General features: G+C 52.2%; 1 protein-coding gene across 2 annotated transcripts in view; it reads left to right on the plus strand.

The window, feature by feature from the left end:
• Positions 1 to 13,223, plus strand: part of KCNIP3 (potassium voltage-gated channel interacting protein 3) — a 78,170-nt gene that overhangs the window by 51,588 nt on the left and 13,359 nt on the right. Inside the window, exon 1 of one of the 2 annotated variants that reach the window (XM_045808981.2) lies at positions 1,216 to 1,742. The exons of the other annotated variant lie outside the window; for it this stretch is intronic. Within the exon in view, the coding sequence (XP_045664937.1) occupies positions 1,640 to 1,742 (103 nt within the window). The 5' untranslated portion in view covers positions 1,216 to 1,639. Of the gene's footprint in view, positions 1 to 1,215; positions 1,743 to 13,223 lie in introns of those variants that run through there. 2 annotated transcript variants of the gene reach the window in all.

The following is a 13,223-nucleotide window of genomic DNA, read 5'->3' on the forward strand; positions in this document are numbered from 1 at the left end:
GTCTTGGCTCCTGTACGCCAGCTCCAAAAGGGCGCTCCGCCCTGCACGCTTCTGTTTCCCGCCCCACCCGGGCACAGTACACGTTCAGTATTTGTTGAACGAATGACCAAGTGGGTAGCAGAGTCTCATACATGGAAGCTATTATTGTTCAGGCCCTAGGTCCAAACAGACCTGGAGCGAGGCAGGATTTCCCGCTCCGCTAAGCCAGCGGGACAGCTAAAGAACTTGGCGTTCGAAGCAGCCCGCGCTTCCCGCCCTCTAAGCCCAGGGCTGGCGAGGACACCCGGAGAGTGCAACGCCCGCCGGAGGGCAGCAGAGAGCCACGGCTCCAGCCCTCAAGTCCGGGAGTTCGGGGACTTGCAGGATCCCAGGCTCCGCCCTGCCACGCCCCCCACCTCTCCCCTTCTTCTCTCCTTCCTTTCCCACCCAGTACCCCCAGGCAGGAAGAGAGCGATCCACAAATGAATTAGCGCTCCGGTGCACTGCCCGCGCATTGCACCTGGCATCCGTTTAGCTCTTTCCCACAGCCGGAAAGGCAGGCGGCCACCAGCCCCTCTGTATGGGGGAGGAGTCCGCAAGTCCGTGACTCGACCAAGGTCACGCGGCAAAATCAGGAGTGGAACTCAGTTCTGTAGTCTCTAATGCCAAAGTCCACACTCCCTCCAAAAGCCTGGAGCGCACGTTGGGTTTCCGGAACTGGATAACTTTGAATACCAACTTTTTCATTTTCAGCGGGGGCAGACCAGGGCCAAGTTCAGTCTCAAGCCGAGACCTGATGGTGTGGGAAATACCCCGGGGCGAGAGGGCTTCCCCGATCTCCCGAAGGCCGGCTCTGCGCTGGCCGGCGGGGCGGTGAGCTGCAGTGCCGGGCTCCGCACCCCTCAGCCAGGAGTCTGGAGCCCCGACTCCTCGCGGAGAGCGAGGCTGCGGCTTTTTCCCCCTCCGGTCCCCGGCCCCTTCCCCAGCCACTCAGCCCCCACCCTGCACGGGCAGTTGGGTGAAACCGTCGACCGCGCGGCCTCCCGGGGGCTGGCGGGGTGGCGGTGGCTGGGCGCCAGGCTCTGTCCGGGGGCTGGGCCGCGCGGGGCGGGGCCACCTCCCTCCGCCCCTTCCCGGGCTCGCGCCGGGCGCGGGGTGGGGGGGGGGGACGCGCCGCAGGGGACGCCTCCCCGGGTGGTCGCCGCGCCTAGGCCAATGAGCGCGCGGGGAGCCGCGATGGAGGCTGGGGCGGCCGGCAGCGCCCGGGACCCCCGCCGCCGCGCCCGCGTGCCCCCGAGCCCGCGGGGCTGGAGAGGGGGCGAAAGAGGCGCGGCGCCCGCGCCGGCCATGGAGGCGTCTCTGGCCCACGCCGGCCGCCCGACCAGCGCTCCGCGCCGCCGCGCCTCGAAGTTTGGCGGCTGACTCGGAAAGTTGCGCTCCGGCTCTGCCGCCGTGCCGCGTCCGACCTCCGGGCCTGCCCAGTTCGCCGCCGCCGCCGCCCTCCGCGGGGCCCGGGCCCCTTCGACACCCGCAGCCCCGCCTGCCGGGGGATGTGAGTCGCGGGCTCCCCAAGAGGCCGGGCGGGCTGCACGGGCCCCGGCGCCTCCCGAGGCACGCGCGGGCGAGGGGCAAGCCCCGGCCCCGGGCAGCTCGGGTCGCCATGGGCATCCAGGGCATGGAACTGTGCGCCATGGCCGTGGTGGTGCTGCTGTTCATCGCCGTCCTCAAGCAGTTCGGCATCCTGGAGCCCATGTCCATGGAAGGTAACGCTTGGCCCTCCGCCGGGGCCAGAAGTGTGTGGGGAGGGAGAAGCAGTCGCGCTCCGGGGAGCGGGTCTGCGGGCCCGGCGAGTGCGGCCCTCGGGCACACAGCGCTCAGCGGCACCTGCCGCCTGAGCCGCCGCCCCCTCCGGACTCCCGAGGGCTGGCCTGGGGTGAAGAGGACTAAGAGGACGGAGAGGCCTGGGGCTCGGGGAGCCCCAGAGGGGATGGAGCTGCGGTGCTTGGGGTGGGCGTGAGTGAGATGCCTGGTGACTCCCTGAGCCATCCTAGGCCTGCGGTCCGAGCCGCCCCGGGTGAGCACAGCCGGCTCGGGCCTCCCGTAGGCGGGAGGTGGCTCAGGATGAAGATGCCTGGAAGGATCCTCAGCCTAGGGTACCTGATGGTGGCAAGTGGTGAAACCTCAGCCACATCGTGGGGCTGCCCCCTTCGCCTCGACCCACGTCCCTAGGCAGGGTTCGGGCCCACGGGATAAGTAACCAAATCCTCAGGGGCCACATTTGTGTCCCAATAAAATATTAACTGAGGAGACAGACCTACTCTTAAATCAGACAGTGGACGGCCTCCCTGGGACCCCTGAGAGGCGCCCTTGGAGCTGCTGGCCAACCTTCTATACGTCCCTAAGACTTGTGGGCGGGTTAGGAGGAGGAGCCCCTCTAAGGCACACCCATTCTGAAGGGGACCTTGACCTACGGGGGCTGTAACTTCCCCTCCCCCCAGTTCCAAAGAGGCATTTGCATCCCCACACCTCTGTCCTGTGGGGAAGGGGCCAGCCTGTCCTGTTCCTGTTACCTGTGCTCCCTTGCTGTCCTCTCAGGGGAGGATGGGCATCCTGCCTACCTCAGCACTCTGCTGACCTTGCCAGGCTCCAGCTCCTGGGACTGAAACCCAGAGGTCCAGGCAGGGGAGGAGGGAAGGACTTGTCCTTGCCTCTGAACTGCCTGGCAGCCCCTCCAGCCTGAGGATGTGTCCCCAGTCCCCTGCCAAGGGCTGCTGAGGACAGGAAGGGGCACCGGGCCTAGAAACCAGGCCCTTCCTCCGTTTTGCCTTCAGAACCTAGAGCTGACTACCTGAAGTCGGGGGCTATGTGCCCCTAAGAAGCCATCAGGTTCCATCACACCTTTTCTAGGTGAGTTCATGGGGCACAGAGAGAAGACATGTGATCAAGGTGGTTCTGAGAGGTGCCACCTTAAGCTTTAAATTTTCCTTGGAGAGGAAAATTGCCCAAGCTGGCCCTGCAGTCTGGATGCTGACCCCGGCTGGGGACTGGCTGACAGGGGATTTAGTGGGAAATGCATCTGCATGAGATGAGGTTGGAGGATAAGCATCCTGCCCGGCTGTGCCCCTGAGGACCTGTGCCTCCTGCAGGGCCCTAGTCTGGCCCACATCCCCTGTCCTTTGGCCACCTGGCGTCTGGAGGGTGTGGGGGGTGGTTGGTGCTCAGGGAAGCCACGGCCACTACATTGATCTTCCCTGTTTCCTGGACCCTCCTGGGCCGCCAAGGGGCCAGGAGCACCAGTGGTCTCATTCTACCTGGTGCTGCAAAACCGTCCGAACTGAGCCCAACCCCCTCACAGGTCCAGGCCTGTGAAATTTGTCTTTGTGATTTCTAAGGAATAGGGATTTCTTTACAAGCTGGCTCGTATGCACAAGACTACAGATGCTCTCTTCAGCCTGCTGAAGAACTCCCTGCAGGCTCTAATGAGTTTCTTTTTTTGGGTGGCGTTGCCCGCTTGCGCCCCTTGGAGTTCTGATGTGTTGATGCAATGGGACGTGTTGAGCCTTAGTGCCAGCCAGGTCTTAGCGGAGGGTCCTGTCACCCACCCATGCTGATGTGAAGCTCCCTTAACCTTTCTCAGCCTCCGTTCCATGACCTGAAAAGTGGGCTGTGGCAGACGTGTAACTAGTCACCGGGGCTTTAAGCCTCCAGCACCATTCCTGGCATATAATAAATGCACACACTTTGTGAACCACTGGTATCACCAATAATTAGCCACCAATAATTACTCATAGTAACAGGACTGATTCATGGTTGAAAACATTCTCTCACTCAAACAGGCCTCCCCTCCTGCATCAGAGGGAGGGACTTACAAGTTCCAGATGTTCCGTGTTGATGGGGACTGGTGTCCTTTAAGTGTGTGGAAGGCCCATTGGCCAGGTAGTGTCTAAGGGACTGTCAGATGAGCTGTGAGGAGCCCAGGCCTTGTGGCTGCGGCCCGGATGGGAGCAGGCACTGAAGGAAGAGGGCTGGTGCCCGGCCCCCCTCAAGTGTGTGTGCATGCAGTTGTGTGTCTCTTGTCTTCTCTGAGCCTCCGTAGTTCCCATCTGTGAGCCGCCAGAGTTATGATGCCCCTGGGATTGTCAGGAACTAATGGATCTGGGTTCTAGGGATGCAGCCTTCTAGAAGTAGATGCAGATGATAAAAAGCCCTCTGTCTGCCCTAGGTCTCCCGTCAGTCTCTGCCTCTGGGTGACTCTGTGGGAACATTGAGCCGGGTTTGGCCACTTAGCTTCCAAGGTGACTTTGGTGCATTTAACATTCTTGAGCCTTAATTTCCTTCTCTGTAGAATGAGGATAAAGCATATCTTCCCCTATGCATTTCAGGGGTGTGGTGAACGAAAGCACTTTGGAAAAGTGAAAAGCAGAACTCAAGTCTGAGGGACTCACAGGGTGGCGCACAGCGGTCAAAAGTGACCCTGGGCCGGTAGTTCTTGGTGCTTGTTTGCAACCCTTGACACCACCTTTTTGTCCACATCTGGGCCCAAGGCTTGACTTTGGTCACTGCCTCTTATTTCAGGTCGGATTTCCTAAATCCTAGACAAGTAGCTCTCAGCTGAGGGCAGTTTTGCTCTTCTGTGGACATTTGGTAATGTCTGGGGACATTTTTGACTGTCACAGTTGGGGAGAGGGGGCTATGGCATCTCGCAGGTAGAGGCCAATGTTCCAGCATGAATGGGACGGCCCGCACAAGAAAGACTGATCAGGCCCAAATAGGCTGAGAAACCTTGTTCTGGAAGGAGCACTAGGGGCTAGGTGGCCAGGGGCTAGGACAGCTGCTTTTCAGGCCTGACTTAGTCACTGACACGCTGTCATTATCTTGGCCTAGTCACTTCTCTTACCTGAGCTCCTTCCTCATCTGTAGTGGGGTATCGGAGGCACCATCTCCCCTGGAGAACTTTCCCGACCCCTCTGGCTCCCCCCGCCCCTTTGGGTTGTGTTAGATGATGCTGTTCTGAAATTTTCTGTGCCCCCATCCCCACCCCAGATGGGCTTTCCGAGGGGGTCAGGGACTTGTGTCTCTATACTTATGGCCCTAGAGTGTGCTCAGCACTGTGTGGCAAACAGCAGGTGTTGAGTAAGTGTAAATTATGAGCCATCACCGGCACACACTTATTGGGCACCCTTTGTATGCCAGGAAGTGTGACGCCCCCAGGAGCACAACTAATGCAGGGTCTTGGCCCTCCCTTTAGGACACCCCTGGGCGGATGCCCTGTGAGGAGAGGACCCCTCTGGCTGGGGTGGGGACAGGGAATTATGACGGGTTGGGGGGTATAGGTGGGTGAAGAGACAGGCGTGAAGGGGGGAATGGGGTGTGCCCAGCCGGCCTGACCCACCACCCCTGCTCTTCCCTCTTTGAGGTGGCCCCACCCCTCTGCAGCCGCCCTCTGTGCACAGCTGCCCTCAGAGCCCTGGCTGACAGAGGTGGCCTGGGAACCTGCAGGGTCTGCAGCTGACTCTTGGCCCAGAGCACGCCCAAGGGGTGGCTGTCACTCCTGCTCTTTCCCTTGCTCTTCTCCAGCCAGCACCCTCTTCTGCCTTTGCTGGGGGCCTGTTGATACTCTGCGTATCCTGGCTGCCCTTTCCCTTGGCAGGGTCTGCCACTCTGTGACCTGCAGGTCCCCCAGGACTCCTGTAGCCCCTTGGCAGTTTCCAGATCTCGTGCTGATGACAGTGACAGCAGTCCACATCTTGTGAGTGCTCTCTTGGTACATATCGTAATTTTGTCCTCAACAGCAGGCCCATCCTGGAGATGAGGAAGCTGAGGCTTGGGGAGGGTAAGTCACCTAACTGAGGTGACCCAGCCAGAGAGTGGCAGAGCCAGGACTTGTACAAGTCTGGCACACCATCCTGGATGCGTCTCTAACCCCGCAGGGCCAAGGAGCCACAGACACATGCCAGCCTCTTACAGCGTGGGTGTCAGCAACCCAGAGGGGAGGCAGCTAGCCGCCCGTGTCTAAATCCGAAGTGTCCCTTGTTGAGCCGTTGTGAAGACTAAGTGTGTGGCTGGGTGCAAACTCGTAAAGCAGTGCCAGTGCAGAGGAAGCACTTTATAAGTACTACGCCTTGTTATTTCTTGCCAAAAAATGCCCTAGCCCCAATTCCCCCCAGTGTCACCCATCACTAACCGTGTCCTGGAAGTTAGTGGGGGCGGAGGATGCACTTGACAGGCCCTTCATTGTGACAGGCGTCCTTCCTTCTGTGCTCGCTAAGGTCCTCCTGACTGGTTGGCTGGAGGCTTCTAGGCTGGGCTCTGGGAAAGGGAAGGAGGTGGGCTCGGGCTCCGGGTGGGTGGTTTCTGCGGGGCAGGGAGGTGGCCTGGAGCCTGAGGCCTAATGCTGTTGTCCGAGGGGAGATTTGGGCAAAGCCCCCTCCCTCCCCAAGTCAGTGCCTCAGCTGTTGAATATCTAGTGGCTTCAAAGCGCCTTAGCCATGGAATCTGGAACCGAGTCTTACTCAGAAGCCCAGTAAGCCCCTGACAGAAGAGGCATTGCTGGCATTCGAAGGGGACTCTTGCCCCCCAGTGGTCCCTGGGGCTCCTCGGAGGGACCCCTAGGTCTAGGAGTCATCTGACCCGCAGGGGCTGTCAGGGCTGAGGTCTGCCGGCCGGGTAAGAGGGGTTGGAGCCAGCCGGTGTGGACGTCACTGTGAAAGAGTTTTGCTGCGAGGGGAGCTGGGATGGGTGCTGGCTGGCAAGCCAAGTGGGCGCAAGAGAAGCTTTTGCAGCCGCCTCCAGGGGAGCCTCACAAAGGTGGAGGCAGCCCAGGGGGCTTCCCCGGGCTCAGGCATACGTAGGCCAACCATGCCCCTCACCTAGGACCTGGTGCGTCTTTGCTCAGTGAATTAAAGATTTGGAGACACCTTTTCCGCACGCCTGCAGGTGGGTCCTGCACAGAGGGGGCTGTGTGGCACGGGGTCGGGATCCTGGGCTGGACCTTCTACTCCCTGGGAGGAGAGCCCAGTTGGTGATTTGTCAGTTGCTGTATAATGCGGGGACTTCCGCTTCAGAACCACAACAGCAACAACATTTTTTTTAAGACCAAATTTTTAAAAGCCTCATGCTTTCAGTCCTCTAACAAAATATTTGTTTGATGGAGAGGTTAAATCTTTGTTGCTGAGCCCCTGGTTATCAGTGGTCGGCGGGGGGTGAGTCGTGTCCGGGACAAGCCTCCAGAGGGCCAAGAGAAGGGCTGAGCCCAGGGAGAGGTTGAAGGGAGACCGCAGAAGCAGGTTGACCTCACAGTCTGGCGGAGCGTGGCTCCTCAGTGTTTTGAGGAAAGCTGTAGCAAATGGCCATTTAGATCCATTAATTGCCAGTCCTCCCAGTAATTGCAGGGGTGGGTGTGACGCCTCTGGCGGCTCCTCACAGATCTGGCTGCATCCCTGCGGAAACAAACCAGAGGGATGAGTCCCTGGATTTCTCTCGTGGATGAGCCAGGAGAGGTCTCCAGTGTCCCCTGCGAGCACGTGGGCTGCCCGGGATTGGGCCGGATGCTGTGGGAGTCAAGGTGAAGCCAGGTCCTCTGCTCCTGAGACAGTTCCAGACAGCTCCATGACCTTTTCTTGGTACATATATGTGTAGAGGGGGTGAAGGTGGGCGTGGGGGTGGAGGGGAGGGGGTGAGATCTCTCTTCCTCTTCTTACAAGGCCATCCACCCTACTGGATTAGGGCCCCACCCCTAGGACCTTGTCTTACCTTAATTACCTCCTAAAAGCCAGATCTCCAAATATAGTCCCATTGGCTTAAGGGCTTCAACATACGAATTTTGGGGAGACCCAGCTCAGTCCATAGCACCAGTAAACAGAGAAAGTAGAACAGAGATGAGGGAGAGATAAGAATGGGGGGGCACCTCTGAGGAGGTAACATTTGAGCAGACTAAGGAGGTGTGGGTTCTGAGAGAAAAGCAGTTGAGGGAGAAAGAATACCAAGTGGGGTTCCTGCAGAGGGGGTGTGCCTGGTGGGGTTGTGGGGCCCAGGGGGGCCAGAATGGCTGAAGCAGAAGGAGCAAAGGGAGAGACGAGGGTGATGAGGTCAGAGCTGGCTGGGGAGGGGTGGGGGTGGAGGTGGCATGCGTCTATTGGTTATTTATTGATTATTTTTATATTCAGAGCTTGGGGAAGGTTGTTGAACAGAGGAATACACAGGATATGTTTTCAGCAGCTTCCTCTAGTACTGTTTGAAAACTAGACCTACGGGACCCAGGGCAGAAGTAGGGCAATATGCCAAGAGAGACGCTGGAGCCTTGGACCAGGGTGGGGACGGGAAGTGGGAGAAGGGGTCAGAGGCGAGATATATGTTGAGAGTTAGAGCTGGCTGGCCATGCGTGTGGATTGAGCGCTGGGAGGAAGGTCTACGCCCAGAGTTTTGGCCTAAGTCACCATCCCCTGAGCTGGGAAAGGCTGTGGAGCATCAGGCAGAGGGAGAAGCAGGCTCCTTGCTGAACAGGGACCCCAAGGTGGGACTCTATCCCAGGACCCTGGCATCATGACCTGAGCCGAAGGCAGACGCTTCACTGACTGAGCCACCCAGGCGCCCCAACCTTATTTCATTTTATTATTTCCTGCCAATCTAGCTGTTGTGTTCTCATTGTAATTTGCATTTTCCTTTTTGTTAATGAGGTTGAGCCATCTTTCCCATATGTATTCATCTTTCCAGTTTCCTTTTTTTGATGATTATCTATTCTAGATATTCTTCTTTCGACTGTTTTAAACCCTGTCTTTCCCCATTCTGCTGGAGTGTCTCGAACTGGCCACGGTGCCCTTTTTTTGAACAGAAATCTTTAATTGTAATCGAATTCATCAGTTTTTTTCCTTTATGGTTTGAACTTTTGAAGTGTTAGCAAGAGATTCTTTTATATTTTAACTCTATCGCTTACTTTTCACATTTGGGTCTTTAGTTCATCTGGAGCCCACTTTTTCATGTGGTGTGAGAAAGGGATCCAGATTTCTGTGCTGAGCCAGTTTTCCGAAAACCACCTACTGAACGATCTGACCCTCCCACAAATCTTCTGTGACATTCCTGCTATACCTCGGTCTCTCTTTGACCTCTCTGGTCTGCTTTCAGTGTTTGTCTGTTCTTGTACCAACCACACAACTTTCATTACAGTGACTGTGAAAATGTATTAGTATTTAATGGGAAACATCCATTATACTTCAATCCATCTATACTCGTCCTTTCTAGATTTTTATGGACTTTTGTTCCTCCGTATGCATTTCAGAGTGATTTTATCAAGGTCCTCCAAAAGTCCAACTGGATTTTTCATTGGGATTGTGTTGAATTTACAGATTTCTTCAGGGAGAGATGACATCTTTATATTATGTGGTCCTATCTAAGATGGAATGTCTCATTTATTCAGATTACCTTTTGATATAGAAGTCCTTAGAGTTTTGGTTAATACTTAGATAGTTTTGAGTTTTTATTGCTATCATGAATGTTGTATTTTTAATTATATTTTCTAGGTGGATATTATTGGTGTAGAAAATTGCTATTGATTTTTGTAAATTAATCTTATATCTGGCAACCTTACTAAACTCTCATGTATATTGATTCTTTTGGTCCTGGTAGGGACCAAACATCTACAAGTAATGTTAGTTTTATCCTTTACTTCCCAATTCCTATATTATTTCTTTCTTTCTTGAAATTTCCTTAGAGCATTGGCAGGGTATCAGTGGTGACTGTGGCCAACCTTGGCTTGTCCCAAATCTTAAAGGCATTGTATCTGAGCCTTGGCCATTCAATCTAATATTTTCTATAAATAAAATGTAACTTGCAAATATAAGCTACATCAAGTTAAGAAAGTTCCCTTTAATCCTAGTTTGCTTAAAGTTTTTGTTGTTTTATTTATAAATAGATGTGGGTGTTTATCAAATGCCTTTTCTGTATTAAGGTTTTCATACGATTTTTCCCTCCATATTACAGATAAAACCTGAATCATGGTGTACTTTTTTTAGTACAGTTGGATTCAGTTAGCTGACATTTTGTTTAAGGTTATATCTACATTCAAAAGTGAAGTGGGCATGTAATTTTCTTTTTGTTTGCTTTTCCAGCTCTACTGAGATGTAATTGACATACAACATTGTATTGGGGCGCCTGGGTGGCTCAGTTTGTTAAGTGTCCCACTCTTGATTTCAGCTCAGGTTGTGATCTCAGGTTGTGGGATCAAACCCCACATTGGGCTCTGCACTCATCGTGCAATCTGCTTGGGATTCTCTGCCTCTCCTCCTCCCCCTGCTTGCTTGCTCTCTCTCTCTCTCTCTCTCTCAAATAAATAAATAAATAAACTCTTTTAAAAAAACCCCAAACCAAAAAAAATATATATAAATGTATGAAATGATTACTGTAATAAGGTTAATTAATGCATCCATCATCACACATAATTACCCTTTTGTGTCAGGGGGGAGTGAGAACATTTAAGATCTATTATCTTCTCAACTTTCATATATACAACACAGTATTATTTTTTGTTTTTTGTTGTTTTAAAGATTTTATTTATTAATTTGACATAGAGAGACAGCCAGCGAGAGAGGGAACACAAGCAGGGGGAGTGGGAGAGGAAGAAGCAGGCTCCCAGCGGAGGAGCCTGATGTGGGGCTTGATCCCAGAATGCCGGGATCACGCCCTGAGTGGAAGGCAGACGCTTAACGACTGCACCACCCAGGCGCCCCCAACACAGTATTATTAACTGTAGTCAACATGCTGTACATAGACCCCCATAACTTACTCATTTTATAACTGGAAGTTTGTACCCTGTGACCAACATCTCCTCATTTCCCCCACCTCCCTGCCCCGGCAACCACCAATCTACTCTCTGTATCTGTAAGTTTGGCTTTTTTTAGATTCCACATGTGAGTGAGATCATACGGTATTTGTTGCTCTGTGCCTGACTTATTTTACTTTGCGTGATGCTCTCAAGGTCCATCCATGGCGTCACTGTAATTTTCATTCTCGTATGGCCCTTCTATGATTTAGGAGTCAGGATTACGTTGTTGATCACTGGACTAGCAATATGGTGATCACCGGTGATTCTTGGAAAAGCGGTTTGTGTGGACCGGTGGGGTCCATGCCCCATAGGAGTAAGTTCAAAGGAGACTAGGAGAGGAAGTAAAGACAGTGAGTTAAAGGAGAGAAGAAATAAAGAGCTGCAGGGGACAGTAGGGCCAAGGAAGAAACAGCAACAGGTTTGGGATTTTTGTTTTATTTTTTGACCTTTGGAGGCAGAGGATTAAGTTATTCATATTCTTTAGTTCATGGGACATTATTAGTCCTGACCCATTTAAAACCCCTCTCTTATTTTGTTAATTTTTTCCTTTTTACCTCCCCCCCCCATTTCCTTCTACTCCTATAGGCAATTATTCTAGTTTCTATTTCATTTGCTTCTAATCTACATACAGTACAGTTCCCCTTTTTGGGATCCAGTTCTATGAATTTTGACAAATGCATAGTAATGTAAGCCCTGCCACAGTCAAGGTATGGAACAATTCTATCACAGATGGGGGGCGCCTGGGTGGCACAGCGGTTGAGCGTCTGCCTTCGGCTCAGGGCGTGATCCTGGCGTTATGGGATCGAGCCCCACATCAGGCTCCTCTGCTGTGAGCCTGCTTCTTCCTCTCCCACTCCCCCTGCTTGTGTTCCCTCTCTCGCTGGCTGTCTCTATCTCTGTCGAATAAATAAATTAAAAAAAAAAAAAAAGAATTCCATCACAGAAATTCTCTCCTGCCGCCTTTTCTGTCATCAACACATGGCTTGTGCCACAGCCCCTTGCAGCCGCTGATAGATTGTCTTTCCCCCTGATTTCCACAATTTTATCTTTCCAGAATGTCATTTAAGTGGAGTCATACTTTGCCTAGTCTGAATTCGTTCACTTAGCCAGTGCATTTGAGGTCCATCCGCGTTGCTACGTGTATCAATAGTTCGGTCACTTTTATTGCCGAGTCATATCCCACCGTGTGAATGCACCACACGCGGTTTATCCGTTCACTGGTTGAAGGACATTCGGTTTATTTCCAGCTTTGGGAGCTGGTAAATGAAGTTGCTCTAAACATTTGCATAAACATTATTGTGTCACTATAGTAGGTTTCGTTTCACATGGGTAAATACCCAGGAGTAGGAATTCTGGGTCATAGGGTAAGTGCATGTTTATAAGAAGCTGCCAAACTGCCTTCCAGATGGCCAGTAGCATTTGCATTTCTGCCAGCAAAGTGTCATGGTTCCAGTTACTCCGTTTCCTCGCCAGCCCTTGGTATTGTCAATAGTCGTTAGTTAAGTGACGCTAAGGGTGCGTAGCAGGGTCTCCTTGTGGTTTTAGGTTGTATTTCCACAATTGCAGGTGGTGGTAAACACCTTTTTAGGTGCTTATTTGCCACCTCTATGTCCTCTAGGTCAAGTGTCTGACCAAGTTTTTGCCCACTTCTTAATCTGAGTTGTTCTCTTACTGTTGAGTTTTGAGAGTCCTTCGTATAATCTGGATATCCTTCGTCGGGTATGTGATCTGCAAATATTGTCTTCCGGTCTGTAGTTTATCTTTTTATCTCTTTTATCTCTTGCAGAGTGAAGGTTTTAATCATCAGTAAACAGTACAATTTACCCAAAAATAAAATTTAAAAAAATGCAACTTATCAATTTTTCTTTTATGGATCATGCTATTGGTGTTGTGGCTAAGAACTCTTTGCTTAAACGCAGGCCATAAAAATTTCCTCCTGTGTTTTTTTATTTTTCCTAGAAGTTTTATAGTTTTATGTCTTATGTGTAAATCTATGCTCCATTTTGAGTTAAACCTTGTATAAGATGTGAGGCTCATGTACCATGGAAAAATGTACCGCACATATGTGTTCCTCACCTATGGCTCGCTTATTGGCTTTCTTAATAACTTTATTGGTTTTTCCTCTATGTTTGTCTGTTTTCTTTTTCACTGATTGTCTTATTTTTATTATCTTCTTTGTTCGAATAACTTTGTATTTAATTTGCGCTTTTTCTGGGTTCTGAAAAGCTTAGATCTAGAAGTGTATATCATTGACTTTATACCTATCTTCCTTTCTTATAAAGTAACTTAAAGCTATAAATTTCCCTCTAAATGCAGCTTTACCTGCATCCAGAAAATTTTGGTACACTGTATTTTTATTATCGTTCAATGCAAAATATTTCAAGACTCTCCTTGTGATTTTCCTTCTCTGACTTATGGGTATATTAGT

This window comes from Ursus americanus, chromosome 7 (genome assembly GCF_024610735.1).
Source record: "Ursus americanus isolate L20-20 chromosome 7, mUrsAme1.1.p, whole genome shotgun sequence".
Taxonomy (NCBI): Eukaryota; Metazoa; Chordata; class Mammalia; order Carnivora; family Ursidae; genus Ursus; species Ursus americanus.